Source organism: Pygocentrus nattereri, chromosome 18 (genome assembly GCF_015220715.1).
Source record: "Pygocentrus nattereri isolate fPygNat1 chromosome 18, fPygNat1.pri, whole genome shotgun sequence".
Classification (NCBI taxonomy): Eukaryota; Metazoa; Chordata; class Actinopteri; order Characiformes; family Serrasalmidae; genus Pygocentrus; species Pygocentrus nattereri.
This window is the reverse complement of record NC_051228.1, coordinates 2553862-2577928: the sequence shown is the minus strand read 5'-3', so window position 1 is coordinate 2577928 and position 24067 is coordinate 2553862. Positions and strand designations below refer to the sequence as shown.

The 24067-nt window shown below is 45.4% G+C and overlaps 2 protein-coding genes across 5 annotated transcripts in view; both read left to right on the top strand.

Moving 5' to 3' along the window:
• The window catches only part of gigyf1b (GRB10 interacting GYF protein 1b), a 28336-nt gene extending 15399 nt beyond the window's left edge, over positions 1-12937 (top strand). For all 4 annotated transcript variants that reach the window (XM_037547394.1, XM_017723939.2, XM_017723940.2 and 1 more), the window contains exons 16-26: positions 13-113; positions 487-560; positions 746-880; positions 2167-2373; positions 2532-2707; positions 4158-4315; positions 4784-4947; positions 5195-5239; positions 5494-5605; positions 6651-9370; positions 10242-12937. In XM_037547394.1, coding sequence (XP_037403291.1) covers positions 13-113; positions 487-560; positions 746-880; positions 2167-2373; positions 2532-2707; positions 4158-4315; positions 4784-4947; positions 5195-5239; positions 5494-5605; positions 6651-6718 — 1240 coding nt within the window. In that variant the 3' untranslated portion in view covers positions 6719-9370; positions 10242-12937. The remainder of the gene's footprint in view (positions 1-12; positions 114-486; positions 561-745; positions 881-2166; positions 2374-2531; positions 2708-4157; positions 4316-4783; positions 4948-5194; positions 5240-5493; positions 5606-6650; positions 9371-10241) is intronic.
• A 3528-nt stretch (positions 12938-16465) lies between these two features.
• The window catches only part of efnb3a (ephrin-B3a), an 86417-nt gene continuing 78815 nt past the window's right edge, over positions 16466-24067 (top strand). The window contains exon 1 of the mRNA XM_017723931.2: positions 16466-17439. Within this exon, the coding sequence (XP_017579420.1) occupies positions 17336-17439 (104 nt within the window). The 5' untranslated portion in view covers positions 16466-17335. The remainder of the gene's footprint in view (positions 17440-24067) is intronic.

The window sequence follows — 24067 nt, the reverse complement described above, 5'->3', positions numbered from 1 at the left end:
TGTGTGTGTTAGGTGTGGGGACTCGGGGATGTTGCCTGCAATGAACAGGTCCGTGTCTGTGCCGGAAGGAGGGCCCATGTGGGACATGCATACCTCATCCTCACAGCCGCCAGGTAAACATTACCGACCTTTAGACTTAAACAAACCCGTCAAACCTCCTTACTGTATTACAGCAACTCCTCTAAGATAACGTTGCTTGCACAGCTGTACAGATGTTAAATTTCTGTAATATTGTGTGTAATAGTTTGCCATCAGACTTGAATATGCAGACGTTTTTGTATGTATACAGATGTTCACACTTCTCTTTAGCTCCTCTGTGCTTCTTTCTTATTCTTTATTCTATTTATCATTTTTGTATTAAAGCTTTCCCCAATAGTTAAATACTTCTTAGTTGTCTGTTTGCTTGTCTAGTCTGTTCAGTATGTCGTATGTTTGCACTCACCAAGACAGAATAAAGTGGTTCTGATTCTAAAACCGTCTCTACAGGCAGCGAGGCCGGTCTGTGGGACTTAACCATGAGTAACTCACCTCAGGGTCCAACTCTCGAGCAGCTGCAGAAAGTAAATGCTTGTTATTGTTGTTATTATTACTACTGCTGTCATTATTCTCCTCCTCACGTTGTCCAGTAGTGGTTTATATTGAAACAAATGTTCTTTTTTCTGTTATTAACGTCTCTTTCATCTTTATTTTCCTTCCATCGTATGTGCTGCTTAATCGGATTTGTCTGGTCACCTGTGCGTGTCAGCTCCAGCAAGAGAGGCGTGAAGCTGAACTCAGGGTGAAGAGGGAGGAAGAGGAACGGAAGCGTCGAGAGGAGAAGAGGAGGCAGCAGGAGGAGCAGAAGAGGAGAGAAGAGGAGGAGCTGTACAGAAGGAAGCAGGTGAGTGCACTTCACCTGAACGTCTGATTAAACGCCAAGTATGGGAAATGTTGTGGGCGGTTATTTTAATACTAAAATATACTTTGTACTTCTTACTCCGGGGTCCGGTGTTCGGCTCGATAGACCGAATCATTTTTTTTTAGAATAGTATTACAATTCAGAACCATCAGCCACCTGTTTTTGCACACAGAAGAGTTTGACCTCCGCATTTAACCCGTCCGTGCAGTGAAACGCCCACAGACATGCACACTAGTGAACACACACACAGTGGGGGAGTGAGCACGTTTGTCTGGAGCGGTGGGCAGCCTTGTCCACGGTGCCCGGGAAGTAATTGGGGATAGGTGACTTGCTTAAGGGCACTTCAGTCACGCACTGTTGGTTGACAAGCTTTCGGTTGCAAGGCTGGTTCCCTAACCTCCAGCCCACGACTGCCCCCAAACGCCAACGTTGGCTGCAGAGAATTGGTCCTCCACCCGCACCGTTCCACCCCTACCGTTAACAGCGTTTCCTAGTGTCACCCTTCAGAGCTGCTCTGATTCTGCGACTGTAGCTGTCTTTTTAATACAGGATTTAATGGCAATTTCCATAAATGGCTTTCTTGACATTTACATTTACAGCATTTAGCAGACGTTCTTATCCAGAGCGACTTACAAGAAGTGCTTTGTCAATCCAGAGAAAGTATCTTTGCTAGTTACCAGTAGCTTAGAGGAAAAGACGGACCTGAGCTCAGATACTGCTAGAAACAGTCACTGCAGACACCAAGAGGAAAAGAACCAGAGTTGAACGCAGAACTCTGAGCCATTCAATGCAATACAATAACAATAAGATACAATACAGAGTGCAGGACAATAAAATAAGTGCAGCTTATAGTTCAATGCTCATTTAAGTGCTGTTTAAAGAGATGGTCTTCAGTCTGCGTTTGAAGACCGCCAGAGACTCTGCTGTTCAGACAGCCAGTGGGAGTTCATTCCCCCACCTGGGTGCCAGGTGATTAAAAAATATATTATTTCTACTGCAGTGCTGTGAGTTTATTTCTGACTAAAGTACATCCAGTCTGAAGGATAATTTACAAGCAAATGTAGCTGATAATTGGTCAGACTGCGCTGTACAGAGCTTGTGGGACACCAGTGCAACAGCTTGGAACCCAGGAGCTGTGGAACGAGAGCGAGAGGCTACATTCGCAGACAAAATTGAGCAATTGACTGTATATGATCTACTTCTCTATAATCATTGGTTGAAAACTATATTAACAGTGCTGTTCTTGCATGGATGTTTGTGCTCTGCAGCAGTGTCGTCAGCAGGAGCTCCTTATGAAGCTGCTCCAGCAGAGCCAGCAGCAGCAGGCGGCGCAAGGGGGCTCCGCCTGGAGCAGTGCCCAGGCAGGGTCTCTGTCACTGGGCAAAGCTCAGGGGAAGAACATGGGTCTGCTGGAGCTGGAGGCGGAGAGACAGCACAAACAGCAGCAGCAGCAGAGAGCTCAGCAACAGCAGAGGGTAAATGCATAGACGACTGTATGTAATGAAGTCAGCGGTGGAATGTACCTCTTTCACCTGTCAGTGTGTTCAAGCTAGAACCATGAAACCTTTAGGATCCGGATCATAGAGCCTTGTACCTTTTTGTTATAAAAATGTCTCCCCTTTTCTGTCTGCAGCTGGCGATGGGTCAGTGGGGTGACAGCGCTGTGGGCATGTGGACAGGGCCGAGTTTGGAGGGAAAAGTTGGCAGTGCCAGCGCCGGAGGCATGGGCATGTGGGACGAGGCGCTGAAGAACCAGGCCAACCATCGTAACATGGGCATGAAGAACAGCCACAGCAGCCCCTCACTCAGGTATGCGTTTCTAACAGTTGTGATTATTGTGAAGTAGTTTAAACAGCATGTTTTTAGTCATTGAAGCTGTGCTTGTATATTAGCTTTAGCTGTTGTAGAACTGATAAGACTGTATTTTATCACTGTTTAAGATGAATAATTAGGGCTGGGTATCAAAATTCAAGCGTTTTATGGTGCCAGCCTGAATACTTCAGTATTACAGTATAGAAAGTATTTTGATGTAATTCAATACCACGTGTCAGTACATTACCATAAGCGTAAGGCGATAAGTCTCGTGCCTGTCTAAATTACATTCCACAAGCCTGTTATTAATGTTAACGTAGGGCTGAAATATAAAGAAATTGCCATTTGAAGGAGTGCAGTTTTCAAATCGCAAAACCTGCAATTTTAATTTAAGCATTTATTGTCAAGTGGTGCCTTAAGAAGTTTAAGGTGGGGACATTTCATTTAAGGATATGGAGCTTGTGAACTGCGTGTAGAAGCTGTGTAATCCTGTAAATAATCTGTTAAATAGAAGAATAATATCCGTGTAAACGCCTGAATCCGATTACATTCCCTATCGGAAAGTTTCAGATTTGGTTGTAATCTGTTGCAGTTAGTGAAATTACCCAGTTCCAGCATCTCACACTTATCTCTAGTTAAAGTCACACTTGGATTGTAATTTAAGGAAAAGGTCTTAGGAATGTGGTTGGTTAGGCTTTGAAGTTGATATAGTATATGGATAAAGGTATGTGGACACCCAACTCGCACCTATATGAGCTTGTTAGACATGGGCATTAATATCTTACACAAGCTTTACACAAGAATTCGGCATTTCACAAAGTTATCTTGGGCTTGTGTGCAACTGCTCAGCCATGGAAGCCCATTTCATGAATCTCTCAACACACATTTCTTGTGCTGATGTTGCTTCCAGAGGCAGTTGGAAGCTCCGTAGCGAGGGATGCAACAGAGGATAGGCATTCTTTACACACTAATTGTGTGCACTTGTGTGACAGGCCTGTTCTGTGCGTTTGTGAGGTCCACTGCTTTGAGCCTGAGCTGCTGTTGCTCCTAGCACTTACTGTTGGCTGGGGCAGATCTAGCAGGGCAGCAACCTCACAGACTGGCTTGAAAAAGCCAGCATTTAAAGTCACTGAGCCCTTCAGTACGATCCACTCTGCTGCCAGCGTTGGACTGTGGAGAATGCATGGCACGTGCATTATTTTACAAACCTGTTGGCAACACCTAAACTCAATAATTAGGAGAGCTGTCCATTCATATCTGGTTGGTATCAGTGTTGAAAACTTTGAATGATATCCAGGCCTAGTTACAGTGTTCTTTACATGATGTTGCACTCTGAAAAGGTCAGTATGAGAGTGCAAGATGTTTGGATTACACATAATATTCAAGGCTGTGCTGTTTAATAAAATACGAGGCCTAATCGTCTTAAGTTGTTATGTCTTTTCTCTAGTGAGCAATACATGCTGAATCGTCGGAAGAGGACCGAGGAAGAGGAGCGTCTGCTGAAGCTGTTGCAGGGAATGAAGCCTCAGGACGGCTTCACCACGTGGTGTGAACAAATGCTGCACGCTCTCAACACCTCCGCCAACAGCTCCTCCTCTGTGGATGGTAATGCACACGTGCTCTCTGGAACCATTGGGCGTTTTCTGAGTTCTGGCATAAACACGTTCGAAATACAAGTAATATCGCAGACCCAAAACGATCCGCAGCCTGCGCGAATGTCTTGCCAAAGCTCTTCAAGTTCTTATGACATTTTGGAGAAATTCTGGTCACTTGAAGAATTTCTCAGTCCTGGTCCTGGAGTATCTCGTAGATTTGATTGATTTGTAAAGAAAATGCGTAAATAAAGAAGAAGCAGGAAAACAGAAATAAAAAAAAATATCATGCAACATTTCTTAATGTACGTAACATCTGCCCAGCTTAAGTCCATCAGCCCGTTATCTCAGTTATCAGCCAAAGGCTAGGAACTGATTATGATCTCTGCTGTCTACTTTTCCTCTGCTGGAGAGATTTAATTTACTAATTTATTTTATTTATTCATTTTTTTGTGTGTTTTCTTGTTTTGTTTTTTTGCAGTGGCCACCATTGTGGCGTACCTAAAGGAGGTGGAGTCGCCTTATGAGGTGCACGACTTCATCCGCTCATATCTGGGCGACACCGTTGAAGCCAAAGAGTTCGCCAAGCAGTTCCTGGAGCGCCGTGCCAAGCAGAAAGCCAACCATCAGAGACAGCAGCAGCAGGTGAGGGAGGGGCTGAACGTTTGCTTTATCTGCCCTGTGTGATAGATGGTTTATAGAATAGGACATAAAACAGATTATAACATTTCAGGAAAGCAGAAAAGCTCGTTAATTATTTTTCCCTCTGATTTCGCTTGTAAAGAGTCACGAACTCGAACAGTAGAATTGAATCTTGGTGAAACAACACCTTTTATAGTGCTTTGAATTGTGAGTTAAAAAGCCGTGATCAAACCGAATCTTCTCTCCGTAGCTGTCGAAAGAGGTTGCCGGGCTGAATATGAACTTCCCATTGCAGGTAGGTCCTCCTCTCAGTGGTATTTGCTGTGTGACTGTGAATAACTGTAGTTTTCAGAAAATTGAAAGTCCCACATTTTATTTTTCTGAAGCATGTTATTCTGTTAGTTTCCCTTCCGGAAATGTTTGTGCCCATTTTTTAATCTATAGCAGATCATTTAGTTCCTAAATGTAGAACCTGTGTTATTGAGCGTTGGTGCTGTTGAAATGTGCTGCACCTTCTTTATTACTTATTTATTCATTACTTATTCACAGTCCATGTTCCAGGCAGCCCATGTGAATAAAAGTAGCAGCATGTATGACAGTCAGGCGGCAAAGATGAAGAAGAAACCCAGCATGATGCTGCACTCCGATCCCAGCATCCTTGGTGAGTGGGCCAGTGGGCCATCTTTCACAGTAGGGATAATCATTTCAGTCTGATTTGACATTCGGATTTTTGTAAGGTACTTTTTACTGTTTCTCAACATAAGCCAGCACGTCAGAGTAAGAGCTTCATGTAGGAGAGCTGTTCTGATTCTGCTGGGCTCCATACCAGCTTCATCAGTGAACGCGTTTCAGACTACAGTTGTATCAGTTTGGCTGAAAACGGAAGCGTGTCAGAGTTTTTGGTGATTTTGAGAGAGTAAGGTGATGGTTATGATGTCTACAGTTGGGCCCTGTCCCATTTTTTAGGTTTACCCCTTACCCCTTGTTTCTTAAGTGTCACTTTGCCCCTTGGAGCTGAGTTACGAGGTACAGGAACGGACAGACGGTGGCGTGAACTGCTTCATGGCTTCATTCAGAAACTAAAATCTTGAGCTGTTCCTCATTTGCCTCAATGTTTGTAGTTCAGTTTGTGCTACTTTTGGAGATTCTGTTCCTTTTAGCGATTGTGAACAAGCTCTGTTTAATGCAACACAGTTGCTCTGTCCTCTTGGTTGTCGCCATGCCAACAGCAGAAGCAACTGTGATTGGTCACTGAGTTTTTGGTTGCTGGCCAAAGTTCGCAAAACTTGGACAGAGGGCGAATAAAACTGAGCGCATTTACATGCACTTAGTAATCCAATAAACGCAGAAATCACATTTGTCAGTAATCCGATCAGCGGGTTTACCTGCTCTGGAGGAATCGGATCATAACTGCAGAAATCTGATTACGACTATTGAGTGCATGTAAACACTCACTGTTGTGTTTTGGATGTCCTAAAAATTGTTTGGTGTGCAAGATCAGCTACACTTGTGTTCGAATTAAATTGCTGGTTTTTGTGTTTGGTTTAAAAACTATTATTATTATTATTATTATTATTATTATTATTATTATTTATTATTATTATTGCATTTTTAATTATTCAGTCATTTGCCATTCATAGTATTTCCTGTGGTGTCTGAGCCCCATTTTCTCCGCTGTACTGAAACTGACCGTCTCTGTCCGGCAGGCTATTCGTTCCTGGGCTCCAGCGAGCGGATGATGCTGGGCGAGATGGAGGCGGTGGAGGATTACTGATCCAGCAGAAGAAGAAAATAAACCCTACTTGAGTCTACCTGAGGCCTTAACCTGGAGCAAATTAGCAGATGAATGTGCACTGCTCAGCGAGAGAGAGGGCGAGCCACACACGTCTAACACTCTCCCTCTCTCTCTCTTCTCCTCTGTCTCTCTGTCTTACTTTCTCTTCCTCCATCACCCAGCAGAGGAGTGAATGACGGGAGGAACGGAGGGGGCGGTGTGTTTCACACCTCTTTCAGAAAGCACCTTAAACTAAGCTATTGCACTTTATTACCAGAGTTTCAATATTTGAAATTTTGTGTGAATTTTTTTTTAGATATATATATAATGCAAAAACGTGTGAATACATTGTTGCATATATTATGTGTAGAGTATTTGTATACAAATGCGAGCGTACACGCATCGGGAAGGTCCGGAGCGCCCAGCTGGAAGGCTGGTGGTGGTTGAGGGGTGGGGGAGAGAGAGAGAGAGAGAAATCCTGTTGAAAGACAAACACTGTTGTAATTTTTTTTTTTCTTATGAAAGGTAAAGCTATAAAAATATGAGTTTGAAAACTTGAAGATTTGCACTTGTTTAAAAAAAAAACAAAAACAAAAAACAGGTTAGATTAGGTTTTTTTGGTTAGTATGATTGTAATCGAGTGCAAGTGTGGTAATGTGAAGAAAAGTCTGCACAGAGTTTATTACGGACGTGTATAAAAGAAATGCCATGTTTTTATTTTGTTCAGTGGAGGTTTTGTACTTGGTCGAGCTTGTATACTAAAGGCTGAACGTGTGCGTGCGTGAGAGGCGACTGTGCGCGATAGCTCACTTGTAAATAGGTTCGGATTGAACGGTGAAACATCGCGTGGCCAGCGCTCTGAGGCCGTGGCTGCAGTTCCACCCACGGCCTGTGGGGGCGGTGTTTTGCGTGTTCTGTCTGTGGTGCTGTATCGGCCTTTTTGCCTCCGTTTTCGGAGGCAGTTTGGGTCTGTGGGAGCGTGTTGGATATTTATAGTGTAGCTTTTCTGTTTTTCCAACACCATAAGACTGTAACTGCATTATTAAATCCCCCTGTTGTCATTTTTTTGCCCCCCCCCCTCCATTTAACTCTCGACATGGGTCCTTCTCGGCGAGGACGAGACGTGAACTTTATTGCCTTTTGCGCAGTACGAGTGCGGATGTGTGTGCTGGTTTGATGGCTGGTGTCCAGCCATTCGCCATGACGCTGTGATCTGGATGTACGTGGGTGTGAAAGCGACTTGTGTTACTCTTTTCATTGGGGGGGGGGGGAGAAAAGAAACGATAAGATTTATTTTTTTATCGTTACATAAAAAGTATTTGAACTTGTATAATTTGGAGCACTTTTGAGGCTGCTACCTTATTGTATTTTTGTTTTTTTTCTGTGTTTTATTCCTTTATTTTTCGTTGTTTTTGCCTCTTTGGGAAGTATATTACAAATGAATGTATTCCTAAACAAAGCAAAGTGTATGACGGAGGCCAGACTCCACCCGTCTCTCCACTCGCGCGAAGGACCGCCGGGAGAAAGACGGAAAGACGACGTGGTGGTTCGTGAGAATGCGGAGTGTCTCCTCCTGCTGTTTCTTCCATAAGTTTTCTCCAGCAGCAGGAACACGGCACATCCGGACCGCCGGACCCGAGGAGGGTCTACAGCATGGCCTACAGAGCCAAGAACCTGCGGGGTGTAGCATTAGACGTACTGATGTTTGGTTATTTTTGTTGTGTTTTCTGACAGAAATTAAGGATTTTTTTTTTATTTATTCTTTTTGCTTTGACAAATTTTGAATTTAGATGTTTTTTTGTTTTTTTTTTCCGAGAGAGAAATTAAGGATTAATCCTTGTTTTCTTTCAGATCTGCTGAAATTAATTTTTATTTTTGGCTTTTTGCTACTTTCTGACAAACGTTTTAGTTTTTTTTTTTTTTTTTTTTTTTTTTTTCTTCGAATGTTTTTGTTTGTACCTTTTTTGAATTCGGCCCAGTTCTTCACAAAAGACGAGAAGACAGACTCTTGAAGACGAGGGCCGAGGAGTTATCGGTACTTAATCTAGAGGAAGCAATCCAGGCTTTAAGCGTATTTTGCCCTTCGTCCTCGCTCTCGATCCTGGATTATATTTTTGCAAAATGGAAAAAGAAAAACACACTTTATCGAGCAGGAATACGAGGAAGTGACGGAGAAAAGCAGCCGATTAAGCTGAGCGCTCCTCAGGAGGACGAGGTTGCCTCGCTCTCGCCTCAGAGCCTCCGTTTCTGGAGAGATGGACTTGTACTTTGTCCTTTGTCAAATGAAGGAAAATCCTACGCCATTCCAGAAAAATGGTTGGTTGAATGTTTGACAAAAAACCCCTTTATAATAGAGAGAGAAATATTTTCAAATTGCCTTTCAGAAAAAAGTTTAGTGTGTGGGGGAAAAACTGCTTGGCCAGTTGTTGAGCCCTGAGCCTTTAGACTGGTCAGAAACATGAATGTTTGGATTCGGATGCAGGAAGAACTTCCAGCCATTCCACATTCGTTCTCGTGGACTAAATCCCAGAGACTGCGGTCGTCAGTTTCATTCCTCGAGGAGGAGGTAGATTTCCACAACGATGTGATCGGCTTACAGCATCGCAGGAGATGTGGATTATAAACCCCTCAGGACCCGAGCAGGAAGATCAGGTAAGACACCGTCGTCTTCCTAAGGGCTATGGAAAGGTTTGTTTGCACATACGGTGTTTTTTTTTTTGTTTTTTTTTTTTTTATGTTCTTTTCAGTATTTATATGGAAGTGTATGAATTTTTGTGTTAATACTTCTGTCGTATTTAACTATTTGTAAATTTTATACACACACACACGAAGCAGTGGAGCACGAGGGAATGTGTGATTTGGTTCCATCACAGACGTGATGTTATTGGCGATGACACTCCTTCAGTGTTACTTTAAGTTGTATAAAAGCAAGAAATTAATAAACGCAGCGTTTAATGTTTTAATGTTCAGCTCCTTCCTCCTAATTAGAGCTCCTTAACGAGCAGCTTGTTGCTACGTCAGAGTAACGAGCTCCGCCCACTCGCTGCTCAGTCGGCAGTTCGTTCTCCAGCTCCTGACACTAAATTCCCAAACTGTCGTCACCACTGAGCAGCTTTTCAGTCGGCAGCTGTGACAGAAGAACAGCTGAACAACCTGGAATCAGCCAGAAATGAACCCAACACCATTCGCCAGACGTGTCTGATCTTCAGAGTCGGACCAAATCAGACTGAGCTGTAAAACTGAGCCAATATCAGGTTCAGCTCAGTTTGGTCAGTTTCTCCAGATCAGTATTAATGTTGTTTTGTTCCAGCCGGTCTGTGAAGCTTCTTACAGCCTGTTTAGTTTGGCGAATGGTGTTGGGTTCCTTTCTGAAAAGAGGGCATGATCCATCTTTCTTCCCACCAAAATTTCCCAGACGTTCTCGTTACGAGATCATATCTGGCCCCTGAGCCGAGCGAATAGGAAGTAAAAACGGTTTTGTTTATGTTTATATTTATATTTCTTTCTGCTCTTGTTTCAACAGCTCTCTCGGGGGCGTGGCCTCTGCTCTGAAGCTCCATTCTGCCCTCCGGTGGCCAATGGATATAAAGACTTCACGCCAGGAATCAGATGCCATTCGCCCAGCCTGAGCGAGACTGAACCTTGAAGCCTCTCTCTGTCGTTTCTCTCATACATGCTTTTCCCTCTTCTTCTCTCCTTTAAGAGACTCCTTTCTCGGACTAGTCCTCAGCCGCTCCGTGTTTTTGCTGTAACCTGGCTCCTGTTGAACCTGTACGAGGTAGTCAGTCCTCTTAATGACTTCAGGTGTGTTGGGAAATGAGTGAAAGCAAAAATGAGGAGGACTCTGAAGACCGCTGCAGTAGACCACTCTTTTCAGACTGTTCCTGGCAGAGTGAAGCTACGAGAGCCCTCTTTACACCTGGTTGTTTTGTTTTGCTTCCAGCAAGATGCAGTTAGATTGAGGTGTGATTTCTGTTTGTGGGGCAATATGCAAATCTGGTCATATACAGCCAATCAGCCAATCACCTGTGGTGTTTTTAGTTTTTCGTTTTCTATTCAGAATATAGTCACGTTAATCCGTCTTCCTCGCGCCAGTGTTTACAAGACGGCCGTGTAAAATAACCAGCCTCCTGCATCGGTCGTTGCGGTCCTGAACTATGTGCCTCTGTTTAGTATCAGCAGCCGAGGGGACTTCGTTGATCTACGTGTGGAGTAGCGGAGGGAGGACTCACCCGGGCGGATGCCTTCACGCTCGAGCAGCCTCTGGTTAGAATGCGGCTCCTCCTGAAGTGGTTTGAGCGTTTTAACTGCATCTTGGCTTTACACTTAAATTTTAATGTGGATGTTCTCTGATATTTAAGACCTACACCACGGATAAGCGCCAGTAAACGCGGCGTACAAACTAAAGCTTGGCCCCTGAGAGTCGGGACAGGTGTCTCGTTTCGGATGAAACCGCCGCCGTTCCTCGGTCTCCTGCCGTTTTATCTAAAGTACTTCAGTTTGTTTTCAAGGCAGTGGACACAGGAACAGCCGTCCTTTTGGGATTAAGCCCAAAGTGTCAGATTTCTGCACTTATCCGAATATTCGAGTAGTCATGTAAACAGCACGGTCCGATTAAGAAACCTGATGAAGAGGCTGGATTTTTCCACAGTCGTCGGATTTCTGGGTTCTTGTGAACTCTGACTTCTTTCGGATTTCTCAGTCTGCATGCGTAAAGTCAGACGCCGGTTCCAGCCGCATTACAGCAGAACACTTTTGGAGCGGCGCTTCATGACGAATGCTCATATTTCCGGGTAAATCCGTGCGTCACATCTGAGTTTATTGGCTGGCTGATTCTGTAGACCTGGAGTTTCCCCATTATCTGATTGCTCAAGTGCATGTAAAGGCGCTGATTGGATTACTGACCAAATCAGATGTTCTACAGTTATTGGATTAGGGGCACGTAAACGCACTCGGTGACGACGGTCGTGGACCGGCTGGCACTGAAGAGTGAACGACTAAGATTTTCCAGATTTAGGTCGGAGGGCCGAGTGTACCCGAGGCACGAGACGCTGAAGTGACGACTTGTTCAGATTTTCTCGTCCCACCTGAAATGGTGCAGCAGGTACATTCAGGCCTGTGCAGGTGCCAGAATGTAATTGCTGCTCCGTTTAAGGTGGAACAGAAAATCGGATCTAAAAAAAGCTCCTTAATGAGAACCGAACTTGCTGAATTTCGAATGCTACACAAATTGAGCGCCGGGCTGGCCGAGCTGAAGAGAGCCGTGTTGACAGGCTTGTACGTTCATTTTTCTCAGCTTAGTTTTTATTTTTTGCGAAAGAAATCTTTACTTTAAAAGTGTTTTTTATTAGAGAAGTGATGTCACAGAATAATTACTGCTACAGAAATATGTTCACTGAAACATCTCAAATGACTCAAACTTAAGTTTTAATTATACCGTGATTTAGACCTTTTTTGTAGTGCCATTCAATACAAACCAGGTGTAAACAGGGTCTGTGTGTGTGTGTGTGTGTGTGTGTGTGTGTGTGTGTGTGTGTGTGTGTGTGTGTGTGTGTCTGTGGAGAGGCTATGTGTGTGTGTGTGTGTGTCTGTGGAGAGGCTACGTGTGTGTGTGTGTGTGTGTGTGTGTGTGTGTGTGTGTTTGGCACTGGATGCCGTGTAAATAATGTAAATGATCACCATCCCTCTTTCAGTTTGTCTATTTTTCCCCCTTTTGGTTTGTTTTTCTTGCCTTAACTGTACAGAATAGAAATACAATGGACAGTTTTAGCTGAACTCGCTGATCCGCACTCATCAGATCGAGCAGATTCTCTTCTGTGTACAGAGCTCATCTCCAGTACGTGTTCCCCACTCGTCACAGTGTGTGTCTGAGTCTGGAGCTGGAGAACGCCACACCCTGCCGTGGAACCGAGCTTCCACGTTGCTCTGTATGTATCGTTCCTATGTTTAACGTGAAGCGGATTTTGAAACATACGGACTGATGACTCCTGACGTATTATCAAGTTTGAAAGATAATATTAGCGTTAAGAAAATGAAAGGACCGATGTAGACCTCCCTCTGGAAGAGCCATCAGACGAGTGGACGCCAGGGAGGGAGGGCAGCCCGGTGGATAAGCGCGAGTAGGTTTTTTTTTTTGTTTGTTTTTGTTTTTTTGAGAAGATCAAAATATGTTAAACTGATAATAAAGTTTTTAAATGCTGGCTTTTGCTTTTGTCCATTGTTTTTGTGTCACTCTGGCCCGACTCCTGATGGGCTGATGTGCCTAAAGGAGAACCAACAGGCCTTGGGGTTCTAGTTCCAGTTCACTTTTGGCCTGTGGGAGACGACTAGAACCATCACAACCAGTTTCAAAGCGGATTGCACCAGTTTGTCACTTTCGGTCTGTGCGTGTGTTTGAGATGTAATCCGAGAGATTCAGAGGGTTTGGTGTGACGTGGTTCAGACGTCTTTACGGTGGTGGTGATGGGAACCAGGCCAGTCTCGACATCTTACCGACACGGCGACCCCTGACTCTCCACAACGTACGGAGCCCCGCCGGTGACCTCCTGTATAAATAAAAAATAATGTGTGGCCATGAGTTAATAAGCCGTGATCATTCCCATGCCTTATTAAGTCATGGCCACAACTTAATCATCTCGTTCCCACGCGTTAATAAGACCACGCATTATTATTTTGTTTATACAGGATGTCGCCAGCGGGGCTCCTAAAACAACGAGACCAAAACCGAAGTTCTAAAGTCACTAAAGAAACCGGGTCGGACGGCTGTAACTGCTGCGTGGACGTCCGTTACCGCTGGACCTCGTTTCCCCCTAACGGCGCATTTGATCGCCGATGAGTGGCAGCAGCGTCTCGTGTGCTCCGAACAAGAGCAGTGAGTGAGCGCCGTCCAGTCGCACTATGGATCATTACGGATACTTTGCTTTCAGAGTACCGAGTCCTCAGGCTGCGGGAAAATAGGAATCCTGAAAGACGCATCGATAATCGTTTTATCATCGCAGCGTCTGAATCGAATCGTGGGGTGCCTGAAGATTCCCACCCCTAATAAATAATAAGTAGGGAATAAAAAGTTTCCTTTGGGGACTATTTTGCCTCACAACACCCTGCATATTATGTATCCCTCCACCATGCAAAGGTTTCAAAACGTTTTGGGGCCAAAAGGCTTTCGCGTCAGGCCGCTCTGAATGACTTGGTTTACATGTTAGTATCTGACAGAGTAAACAGGCACAGAATGATGCTGAGCCAGAAACAAGCCTGCTGATTGGCTGCTCCCTCCTCGCCTGACTCGCACTTTTCTTCTGGGCTTTTGTTGTTTTTTTCGCCCTTAAGCATCATAAACCTTCATACTGCAGCTTTGCTTACTGCATCTTGACCCCCGACTGCCCCCTCACTGCCCTTCCGCTGGGCAGCTTGTCTCGTTTCAGAGATCCGCCTGGCAGACAGACGTTTGGATAAACGTCTCCTCGTCTGATAGAAACGTCTCTCATGCTTTAATATGTTTATGTTCCTCTCTTGCACCCTTTATTACTTATTCCAGACCGTCTTCACCCACGGTTGTGGTCTCATATCTCATTTTTTTTATGTTGAATTTCTTTCTGAACTGCTTTAGTTGTTAGTTTCTCTGTGAGCGTTGAGTATTCCCGACCAGGCACGTCAGAGGAGTGAATGAGTTCCGTTTACAGATGAATGGCACGTTTTTAATAATCTGTAGTAGGCGAGTCCTGAAAAAGGCCTCCCAACCATGAGAGGTTCAACAGATTCACACATTACTGCGAGTGTTTAATGATTATTTTTCAAGGTGAAGTTATAGTTACGGTGCTATTAAAGAGAATTCCAGAACATTTCTACATAACTCAGCGTGTGAAACGGTTCAGGTCTCTTTACAGTGGTGGTGATGGGAACCAGGCGTCGCCATGACTACAACACAGATATAGACACTTTATTTACCATCCAGAACCACCAGAGAACCTACACGAGTCGTCTGAGCTTATATGGAATGTTGATGATGGAAAATAGTGGAAAATCTGGAATAATGAGTTTTCTTTGGGGACTATTTTGCCGCACAGCGCCCTGCATGTCTCCCTCCACCATGAATGGAGTTGAAGTTCTCTAAACTCTCATAAAACAGCGTCTCAGTCATCAGGCAGTGAATTCAGAACCAGCTCATGTAGGAACTTTCTGTAGGAGCTTTTAGAGGGACGTCTGGTTCCCATCACCACCACTGTGAGGAGCTTTTAGAGGGACGTCTGGTTCCCATCACCACCACTGTGAGGAGCTTTTAGAGGGACGTCTGGTTCCCATCACCACCACTGTGAGGAGCTTTTAGAGGGACGTCTGGTTCCCATCACCACCACTGTGAGGAGCTTTTAGAGGGGGACGTCTGGTTCCCATCACCACCACTGTGAACGACTCTGACTCGGTCAGTTTCCCCAGAGGGCAGTGTTTCACTTTGGACAAATGTGTATTTACGATTAGTGAAAAACTTTAAAATAAAAACAACAAAAAAAAAACAATTTTTCAATCAAAACAAAAAAATCTTATTTATGACCAGGACAGTTTCCTAAGTGACTAATCCCACTTGTCACTTAGAGGCCCTAAGCGGCTACAGATACACCAACACGCACTGGCCACTCTATCAGCTCCACTGACCGTTCAGTTCCACTCTGTAGTTCTACAGTTACAGACTGTAGTCCATCTGTTTCTCTGATACTCTGTTACCCTGTTCTTCAGTGGTCAGGACCCCCATGGACCCTCACAGAGCAGGTACTATTTGGGTGGTGGGTCATTCTCAGCACTGCAATAACACTGACGTGGTGGTGGTGTGTTAGTGTGTGTTGTGCTGGTCTGAGTGGATCAGACACAGCAGTGCTGCTGGAGTTTTTAAACACCTTAGAGTCGCTGCTGGACTGAGAACCAAAAATATCCAGCCAGCAGCGTCCTGTGGGCAGCGTCCTGTGACCACTGATGGACTAGAGGATGACCAACAGCAGCAGATGAGCTGTCGTCTCTGACTTTACATCTACAAGGTGGACCGACAAGGTTGGAGTGTCTAATAGAGTGGACAGTGAGTGGACACGGCAGCTAAGAACTCTGCGTCTGATCCACTGGTACCAGCGTCAGTGTTACTGCTGAGAATGACCCACCACCCAAACAGCACCTGCTCTGTGAGGGTCCATGGGGATCCTGACCACTGAAGAACAGGGTAACAGAGTATCAGAGAAACAGATGGACTACAGTCTGTAACTGTAGAACTACAGAGTGCAGCTATACAGTAAGTGGCTCTACATTAAAGTCGTTGTAATTCCACGGTGCGTCCACGAGGCGGCGCCGGCGCCGTGGCGCTGCAGCACTGCAGAGCGTTTGCGGCGCGTCAGAGCGGAGTGAGAGTCAAACAGCAGCTTCGGCTCCATTCGCCTGAACTCCGAGCGCGGAAACGACCGCATTCGGCGTGTTTATCACACACTGAACTTAAACTGACATAAAAGCTGAAATAAGCCAAGCGAGGGCACGAGCTGGGCGTCTGAGTGGGGCAGAAAGTGGGCGGTGGGCAAAGAAAGCAGGATTTCGCTCTTTCTTTCTTTCTTTCGCTCTTTCTTTCTTTCGTTCCTTGGTTGTTTTTCTTTCTTTCTTTCTTTCTTTCTTTCTTGTTTATTTAATTTAATATTTGCTGCACTGTCCAGCCACGAGCGCGAGGCGGAGTCTTCTCTCTCTCTCTCTCTCTCTCTCTCTCTCTCTCTCCCTCTCTCTCTCTCTCCACGCGAGGGGTTGAGTGAGCCGAGCTCCTGACTCGAGCTCTCCTTCCTCGCGTCGCTCTCCGCGCTCGTCCTCGCCGCATTTCCCCTTTGTGCGCCTTTCCTCCTCCTCCGGATGAATCCAGGATGAGTCTGGAGGCGCCGCGTGGGGCAGAAGATCAGCAGGAGACGTGAAGGAGAAGCAAAAGTGCAGCAGCACAACTTCAGTCCTCCAGTCTTCACCCAGGAACAGGCTGGAGGGATTCTTCCACCCCAAAGCAGCAGGACTCGGATGGAGGGAAGCTCCTTTTTCCCAGGACAGAGGATGGACCGTGGAGAGAGGGTCCCTGTTTTAGGCTCCTGCAGCTGCTAGTGGAGTGTTTCCCCTCCGAGACACACTCAGTGGAGCTGGAGAGCATCAGCCCGAGTGAGTGCAGCACTCCCGGATTCAGTGGAGCCCCTCGGCTCAGACCGATCAGACCTTCTGCCTCCTTTTTGCCATGTTTTTGTCTGTTTTGCCTCTTTGGATCCCGGTGAGCCTCACTTCTCCAGCTTGCCCTTGAATGCCTATCCCTCGTCTTTCGCCTTCCGACACTCCTGAAGCCGACAAATGGTCCTGCTATGAGTGAAGTGTCCGGAAATGTAGCTAAATACAGTGTCCAGTCACCCACCTGCAGTCTATGCAATAGAGTTTGGGGGTCCGCCGGCCGGTTCTGAGCAGCTTTCCACTGGCTTTGGTCTTGTTTTTATTCCTGCTGCTGCTCAGATGTGGAGGTTGAAGTCAGGCCATATCTTCACGCTTTGAAGGAGTCCTGTAACTTCACCCCTTCCTCCTGTTTTTTGGTCTCTGGACGCTCCTCTCCTCGTCAGAGTGTCCTGCTGGAGGGAGATGGGCGCTCATGCTTTGGGATTTTTGCTGATTTTCCTGCTGGAGCGCGCACGGGTCGAGGCGGGCAACATGGAGCCCATCTACTGGAATTCCCTCAACAGAAGGTACGTGATTGTGCCACAGGAGCCGTGATCTGTGTCAGGAGGAAGTGAAATGGCTCAGGCACTTTCACCCGGTCCCTAAACGTCCGTCCGTAACTTATACACCCTTCCTGAGGTTCCTTGAGCTTTTACGGGGAATTCCACCAAAAGAGAGCGGGTTTGGTGTGAAATGGTTCAGACGTCTTTACAGTGGTGGTGATGGGAACCAGGTGTCGCCATGACTACAACACAGATATAGACACTTTATTAACCATCCAGAACCACCAGAGAACCTACATGAGTCTTCTGAGCTTATATGGAATGTTGATGATGGAAAATAGTGGAAAATCTGGAATAATGAGTTTTCTTTGGGGACTATTTTGCCGCACAGCGCCCTGCATGTCTCCCTCCACCATGAATGGAGTTGAAGTTCTCTAAACTCTCATAAAACAGCGTCTCAGTCATCAGGCAGTGAATTCAGAACCAGTTCATGTAGGAACTTTCTGTAGGAGCTTTTAGAGGGACGTCTGGTTCCCATCACCACCACTGTGAACGGCTCTGACTCGGAGCGTTAACTGTTTAATTATGCTGAGATTTTTCAAAATCAGGATTTCACCTTTAAGGTTCGTCACACTTGCACATCGCACTTACAGATGTGGTTCGTCCTTTGAAAGGTTCTCTAGGGAGCTGAAAGTGGTTCTCCGAAGAACTCTGAAAAAAGCAATGCATTGAATGAGTTATATTTCCACATGAATAGAATACATTGCAAGATTGTTAGCTAATATGATTATTAGGTAATAATTGCGTTGATGGACTATATTATAATTTATTACATTCAAATAAAGAAAATTCCATCATTTTTTAATATGTAGTCTTAGGTGAGATTACGTAATTGTGCCACACAGGTGGGCAGTATGCTATATGAAGTGTTAATGTGATAAACGCCTGTATTTTGCATTTTTGTGTTTTATATTTTAGTTTTTCTACAACTATGAGATCCATTTATAAAGTTTGTGAAGCTTTATGCAGCAAAAACAGCCAAAATTCAGCTTCACGTGTCCATTTTCCAGCCTTATGACTTCAGGCTCAAATCAAATCAGGCCGTTTTTGCGCCTTTAAGACTGCGATATGTAAACGAGCTATGTTGTGATTGGCTGTGCCTCATTTAAAAAGCAGCCCAGGATGAAACACTCCTTATAACTTCACAGCGAGTGGGCGGGGCTAAACGGCTGTAGGCTGTAGGCTGTAGGCATTGTTTTCCGTGACATCACAAATACGTTTTCATGTTCATTCACATTTTCCTAAACGGCCTCTTATGGACTTATAATACCGTTTATATGAAACCTTAACTTTAAATCCTACATCAAACTCAGTTTTCCTAGATTTAGGCTCTAAATGACACTTGATTAGTCCGGTTTGAGGAAAACCAGAGCGAGCCGGCCGCCTCAGGCTTGACCACATCTAGTGGAAAGTGTGATCAGCATCTCTGCTTGAGGAAGAGAAGAGTTTCCCGTGTGAACGAACCACAAACTGAGCATTTCGCCTCGTTTGTTCCTTTTCACACATGATGCGGTTTAGAACGCGTCCACTTTGTCCTGAAACTGGAGCGGAAGGCTCCGAACATTCGGCCCTGAGAGACTCGGGGTCACTTCACGCCCCACTGCTCCTTCGTTATGTCGCTTATTGTCCTGTGTGGGCAAAAGTATGTATGTATGTCGCCCCTCAGGCATCAAAATCCCAGCATGCTCCGCCTCCTCTGGGTCTCCACACCAGAGGTCATGTCAGTGATTCTGTCCCAAAAACAAGTGCCCTGGACTGAGACTCTCTCTGCTGCTCTCTGTCCTTTTTTCCGGAATGAAGGGTATTAATGGTGAGTCGGTGCTACGGTAACAGCCTCGACTCTTCTGGGAAGGCTTTACACTAGATGTTGAACATTGCTGTGAGGATTTGACTGCGCATTAGTGAGGTCAGGTACTGATGTTGATCGGTTCTGGGTCACTCCAGCTCACCCCAACGATACTGGATGGAGCTCCATCGCTCCAGGGAACGCAGATTCCGCTGATTCGCAGCCCAATTAGCCCACCTTAGCCCCCGCTTGGCCTCTCTGGAGTGTCCCATTCTATTGGTCAGTGCTCTTCTATGTGCACAACTGGACGACTCGTCTGTAGAAATGGACACTTGAAGACAGCAAGAGGCTCAAAAAGCCAGCAGATACAGATCAAGGAGTTTATTCATTCTTAAAGACCTTCCAGGTACTTTGTTTCAGTGGTTGCTCTTGATCAGTAGAAGAGCCTCAGGCCCGGTCCCATTTCTTATGTTTAACCCTGCCCCTTGTTTTCGAGTGTCATCTTGCCCCTGTAGGCGACCCTGCCCGTCTGCAGGGGCAGCAGAGGAGGGGAAAGTTCAGCTCCTCACTGCTGGGCTTTAGTTACACCTAAAGCCCAGCAGTGAGGATTTGGTTGTTGTCCTGTTCCATACGTAAAGATTTGAACCAGTACCCCTCGTAACTCAGTTCCAACCCTCGAAAACTTCCGATCAGACCACTCGAGATGGACGCTAATTCCAAGCGTGAACAAGGCCGGAGAAATTTCGTTTTTCTAGCTTTACACTCCGTTGCTTGTGTTACTTCACTGTGAATGATGTTTTTTTCCAAATCTGACTCGGCTTAACCTCTTCAACTCCTCGGGACCACCGCTGGCTCCAAAACGCTCTTCATCATGTTCTTCATAACGTTCATACTCCATAAGCTCCATTCAGAAGCTGGGCGTCGTGTGAGGCTGTAGCTCTTCTCTCCAGTCTAATAGACGGTGACGTAAATCGTAAGCGTATGGTGATGCGTGGAAATCATAAAACACACGTTCTGTTCGTTTGAGGAGCTTTTAAAAATAAATAAATAAATAAATAAATAAAGTAAAAATGTACATTTATTTCATGCAGCTACTGAAAAATTTGCCTTAAGATTTGGTCACACAGATTCAGATGGACAAACCCGAAACACACCCTGGTCGGTAAGAGGTTATTGACCTTCAGGATCATTGAGATATTAAAGATTTGAAGTTTAAAGGAGAGGAACGACGTGAATCCACTGAGCCAGTTTTGGTGAGGAGACTCGTGGCGAGAGTCGCCGAGCAGCCGTGCCAGGCGAGATGTTCTTCAGGTACCTGAAAAGGTCAACTTGTTTACACGCGGCCCATCAGCCGGGCCCTTCGGCCAGACGCGCGCTATCCTGAGCCTGTTCTGCATTCTTCCTGTGACTCGTGCCTCCGTTTGTGGTTGCAAATGCAGAGAAACTTCAGAAACGCCTGTGGCTTAAGGGCCCGAGTTCAGCCCGGCAGCATTCAGATGCACTTTCTGCACAGTTTTCGAAGTAAATATGTGATTAGAATGATTTAAGCGTACCTGCTGGTTTCAGAGCGGATGCCTCCGCATCAGAGAGAGATGTTGATGCGCGATGGGTCAGGGAGGGCGTCACGCCTGGCTGTGTTTGAGGAAGCGAGCGGCGCTGCTGCTGCTTCTTCTTTTTTTTTTTAAACGCTCGGTAAACGAGTGTAAGCGTTTGTGAGCGCAGGCTGTCTCTCTGCATCGCTCCGGGGGAAGTTGTTGTACAACTCTCCGCCTCAAATGCACATTAAAAATTAATCCTTCACAGCCTCGCTCAATATTTAATGAATCGGTTGCTAATTGGAGGCAGATAAAAGCTCGGTTAACTGGGTTAAGCGTTTCGAATTAAAACGTTTTAAGGAAAAGGAAGGAAAAAAGTAGAGAAATGCCGAACAGTGGTGGCAGAGTCGGCCTTGCCCTCTTGCTGCCTTGAAGACTGATTGAGAAAGGCCTGTTGGACCTCGGATTCATGCTGCCCTGTCATATTCCTGAAGATGCTGGTCGTATTCACTCCTGGATGTCAGGAAGTGCGCACGTTTGGGAAGCGTGTGCTACTTTGACTGCTATTGTTAGCTACTTAGTAACTCAGTAACTGAGCCAAGATTCGCCGGCCATAAATATCCACACCTAGACGCAGCGTCGTCTGCTGTTCTCTGTCTGAGGCGATGCGTCTGAGCGTCCGCCATATTGGGGAGGTCAAGCTCCGCTCGGGAACAGATTCACTCGTCCTGAGAGACGAAGAGTCCCGGGATTAAATCAGCCACAGCTTCCTCATTACTCCACCCATTTACACCACATTTGATTTTTAGTAACCATCAGACTCGGATTAATCCAGGCTGCACTGCTGCTCTCGGGAGCTTCTACTGCTTTAGTAACTGATGGTGCCAATTAGCCATCAAGACCAGCAGGAGAGCATTCAGTCTGCACCGAGTTTAGCGAGAGAAACACAAACACACACATCAGCAAATCCATCAGTGTGTGAGTAACATCTAATTAAACACACATAGAAATAAAATAAACCCCCTAAACACAGTGAGAAGGACGGAGCTGGAGCTCCTATTGGCCGGCTTCTTGTTCAGGTTTTCCAGTTCCACCTTAAATGGCACGGCAGACACTTTCTGGTGCCTGAAGCTGCACCGTTTAAGGTGGAACAGCGAAGTTTGAATAAGAAGCTAACTTATTTGCCAGTTAATCACCAACTGCACAATCGTATCTACACATAAACACCACAGAGACAATACGCCTCACACAGACACGGGCGTGGATCACGGCGTTCCCTCCGTTATATAATCCTGTCCCGCTTTCTGAGAGCCATATTATTGAAATAGTGGAATTTTGGACATTATTTTTATTAAACTGCTGCTCTGTAATGGTTCTGAATGCAGTCCAGTTAGTTAGCTGTTTTTTTTTTAGTATTAATTTCACCGCTAGCTGGTTAAATAGCCAAACAAAGTCTTCAAACTTAAGTGCTTCGGACAGGAAGTTCTTGTGCATGTTTGGAAAACATTCCTCCATGACCGCTATTGTTATCTACCTTTTAACCCAGTAGCTTAGATAATGTTCACCTAAGAGCAGCAAAAACACCGGCAGGCTTTTTAAGCTTTTGTTTTCTGGCAGATACCAGATTACACTGCGGTAGCCATGGTGGCTAGTGGCTAGTGCAGCCTGGAGTTTGGCCAGTCATCCAAACAGCATTAGCAGTTGCTAAAGTGTAATCCAAGTTAAACTAGAATGGCCTACTTTGGTCACATAGTGTTGTGTTTACAAAGCTGTTGGTTTTTGTGCATATTTAGGAAAATGTAGGCTAATTTCACTGCTAGCTAGTTGGCTCATCTGGTTGATTTTGGTATCTTTCTAACTTTTTCCCAATTATAAAAACCTCATCCTTGAGTTTAAGTGCTTTGGACACGGTGAAGTTATTGGAATGTTTGGGAGACCAGTCCTACTTTGATCGCTGATATTAGCTAACTATTACAGTACACTATATTATAAAAGCTATTATAGTATCTTTCTAACATTTACCCCACTGTAGAAGTTTTACTTACAAAATCTTTGCATTCCAGCGCTTTGTAGTTGAAAGCATGGCAGCTTTCGGAAAGTTGCGCATTTTACAGAAAACAAGCTCTGACCAGTAACTTTAGCTTGTTGTCCAGCATGTTCTATTTTCCTCATATTTGAGGTTGCTAATGCAACGCCGGACCATCAGAGATATGCAGGCTTTTGAACTGTGCGCTGATAACAAGCTGGATGGTCCCTCTCCTCTTGAGTCCGCAGCACACGGCGTCCATGGTTTCCGAAAAGAATTTCAAATTTGGATTAATCTGACCTAAGAACAGTTTTCCATTTTCAATTCAATTCAATTCAATTCAAGTTTATTTATATAGCGCTTTTTACAACAAGGTTGTCACAAAGCAGCTTTACAGAAAAACAGGTCCACGCCTCTTATGAGCATCACCACAGTGAAGCCAATTTTGTGGTGACTACAGTGGTAAGGAAAAACTCCCTTTAAGAGGAAGAAACCTTAGAAGGGACCAAGGCTCAGTCCGAGGAACCCAACCCCCGTGGGTCGACCCGCACAGAAGAAACAGAACAGAAACAAGAACAACAGTACAAAGAGAGTGCAAAAAGATGGCTGGAACGCTGGAACCACGAATGGGGCACCTCCAGACAGGCCAACGGGGCATCTCGACACATGTGAGAGAGATAGAGAGAGAGAACGGAGTGGGAGGGAAGAAAGATAGGTTAGAAGGGTTGTGTTAATCTCTGTTGAGCGGGACAGGGCCGATTCCAGAGTGCTGCAAACACGAATCGGCACCTCCAGACAGGCCAACCGAACATCTCGACGCATGCGAGAGAGACAGAGAGAGAGAACAGAGTGGGAGGGAAGAAAAAGAGGTTAGAATGGTTTTATACTTTGCTGAAGAGCGGGGCACGCCTGTGAAAAAGCACAGGGACCCTGGATGGACACCTCCAGACAGCAGCTCAGGACATGAGGGGAAAAAGAGAAAGATAATGATTAGAACAGGGTTTGTGTTTGGTGTGTGAGCTCAGTCCATTTTAAATGAGCTTTGGCCCAGAGAAGGTGGCAGCGTTTCTGGATTGTATTGACATACAGTATGGCTTCTTCTTTGCATGATACAGCTTTAACTTGCCTTTGTTTTGATTGATGGCAAACTGTGTTCACAGACAGTGATTTCTGGAAGTGTTTCTGAGCCCATGCAGTGATTTGCAGTACTGTTTTTAATGCGGTGCCGCCTGAGGGCCTGAAGAT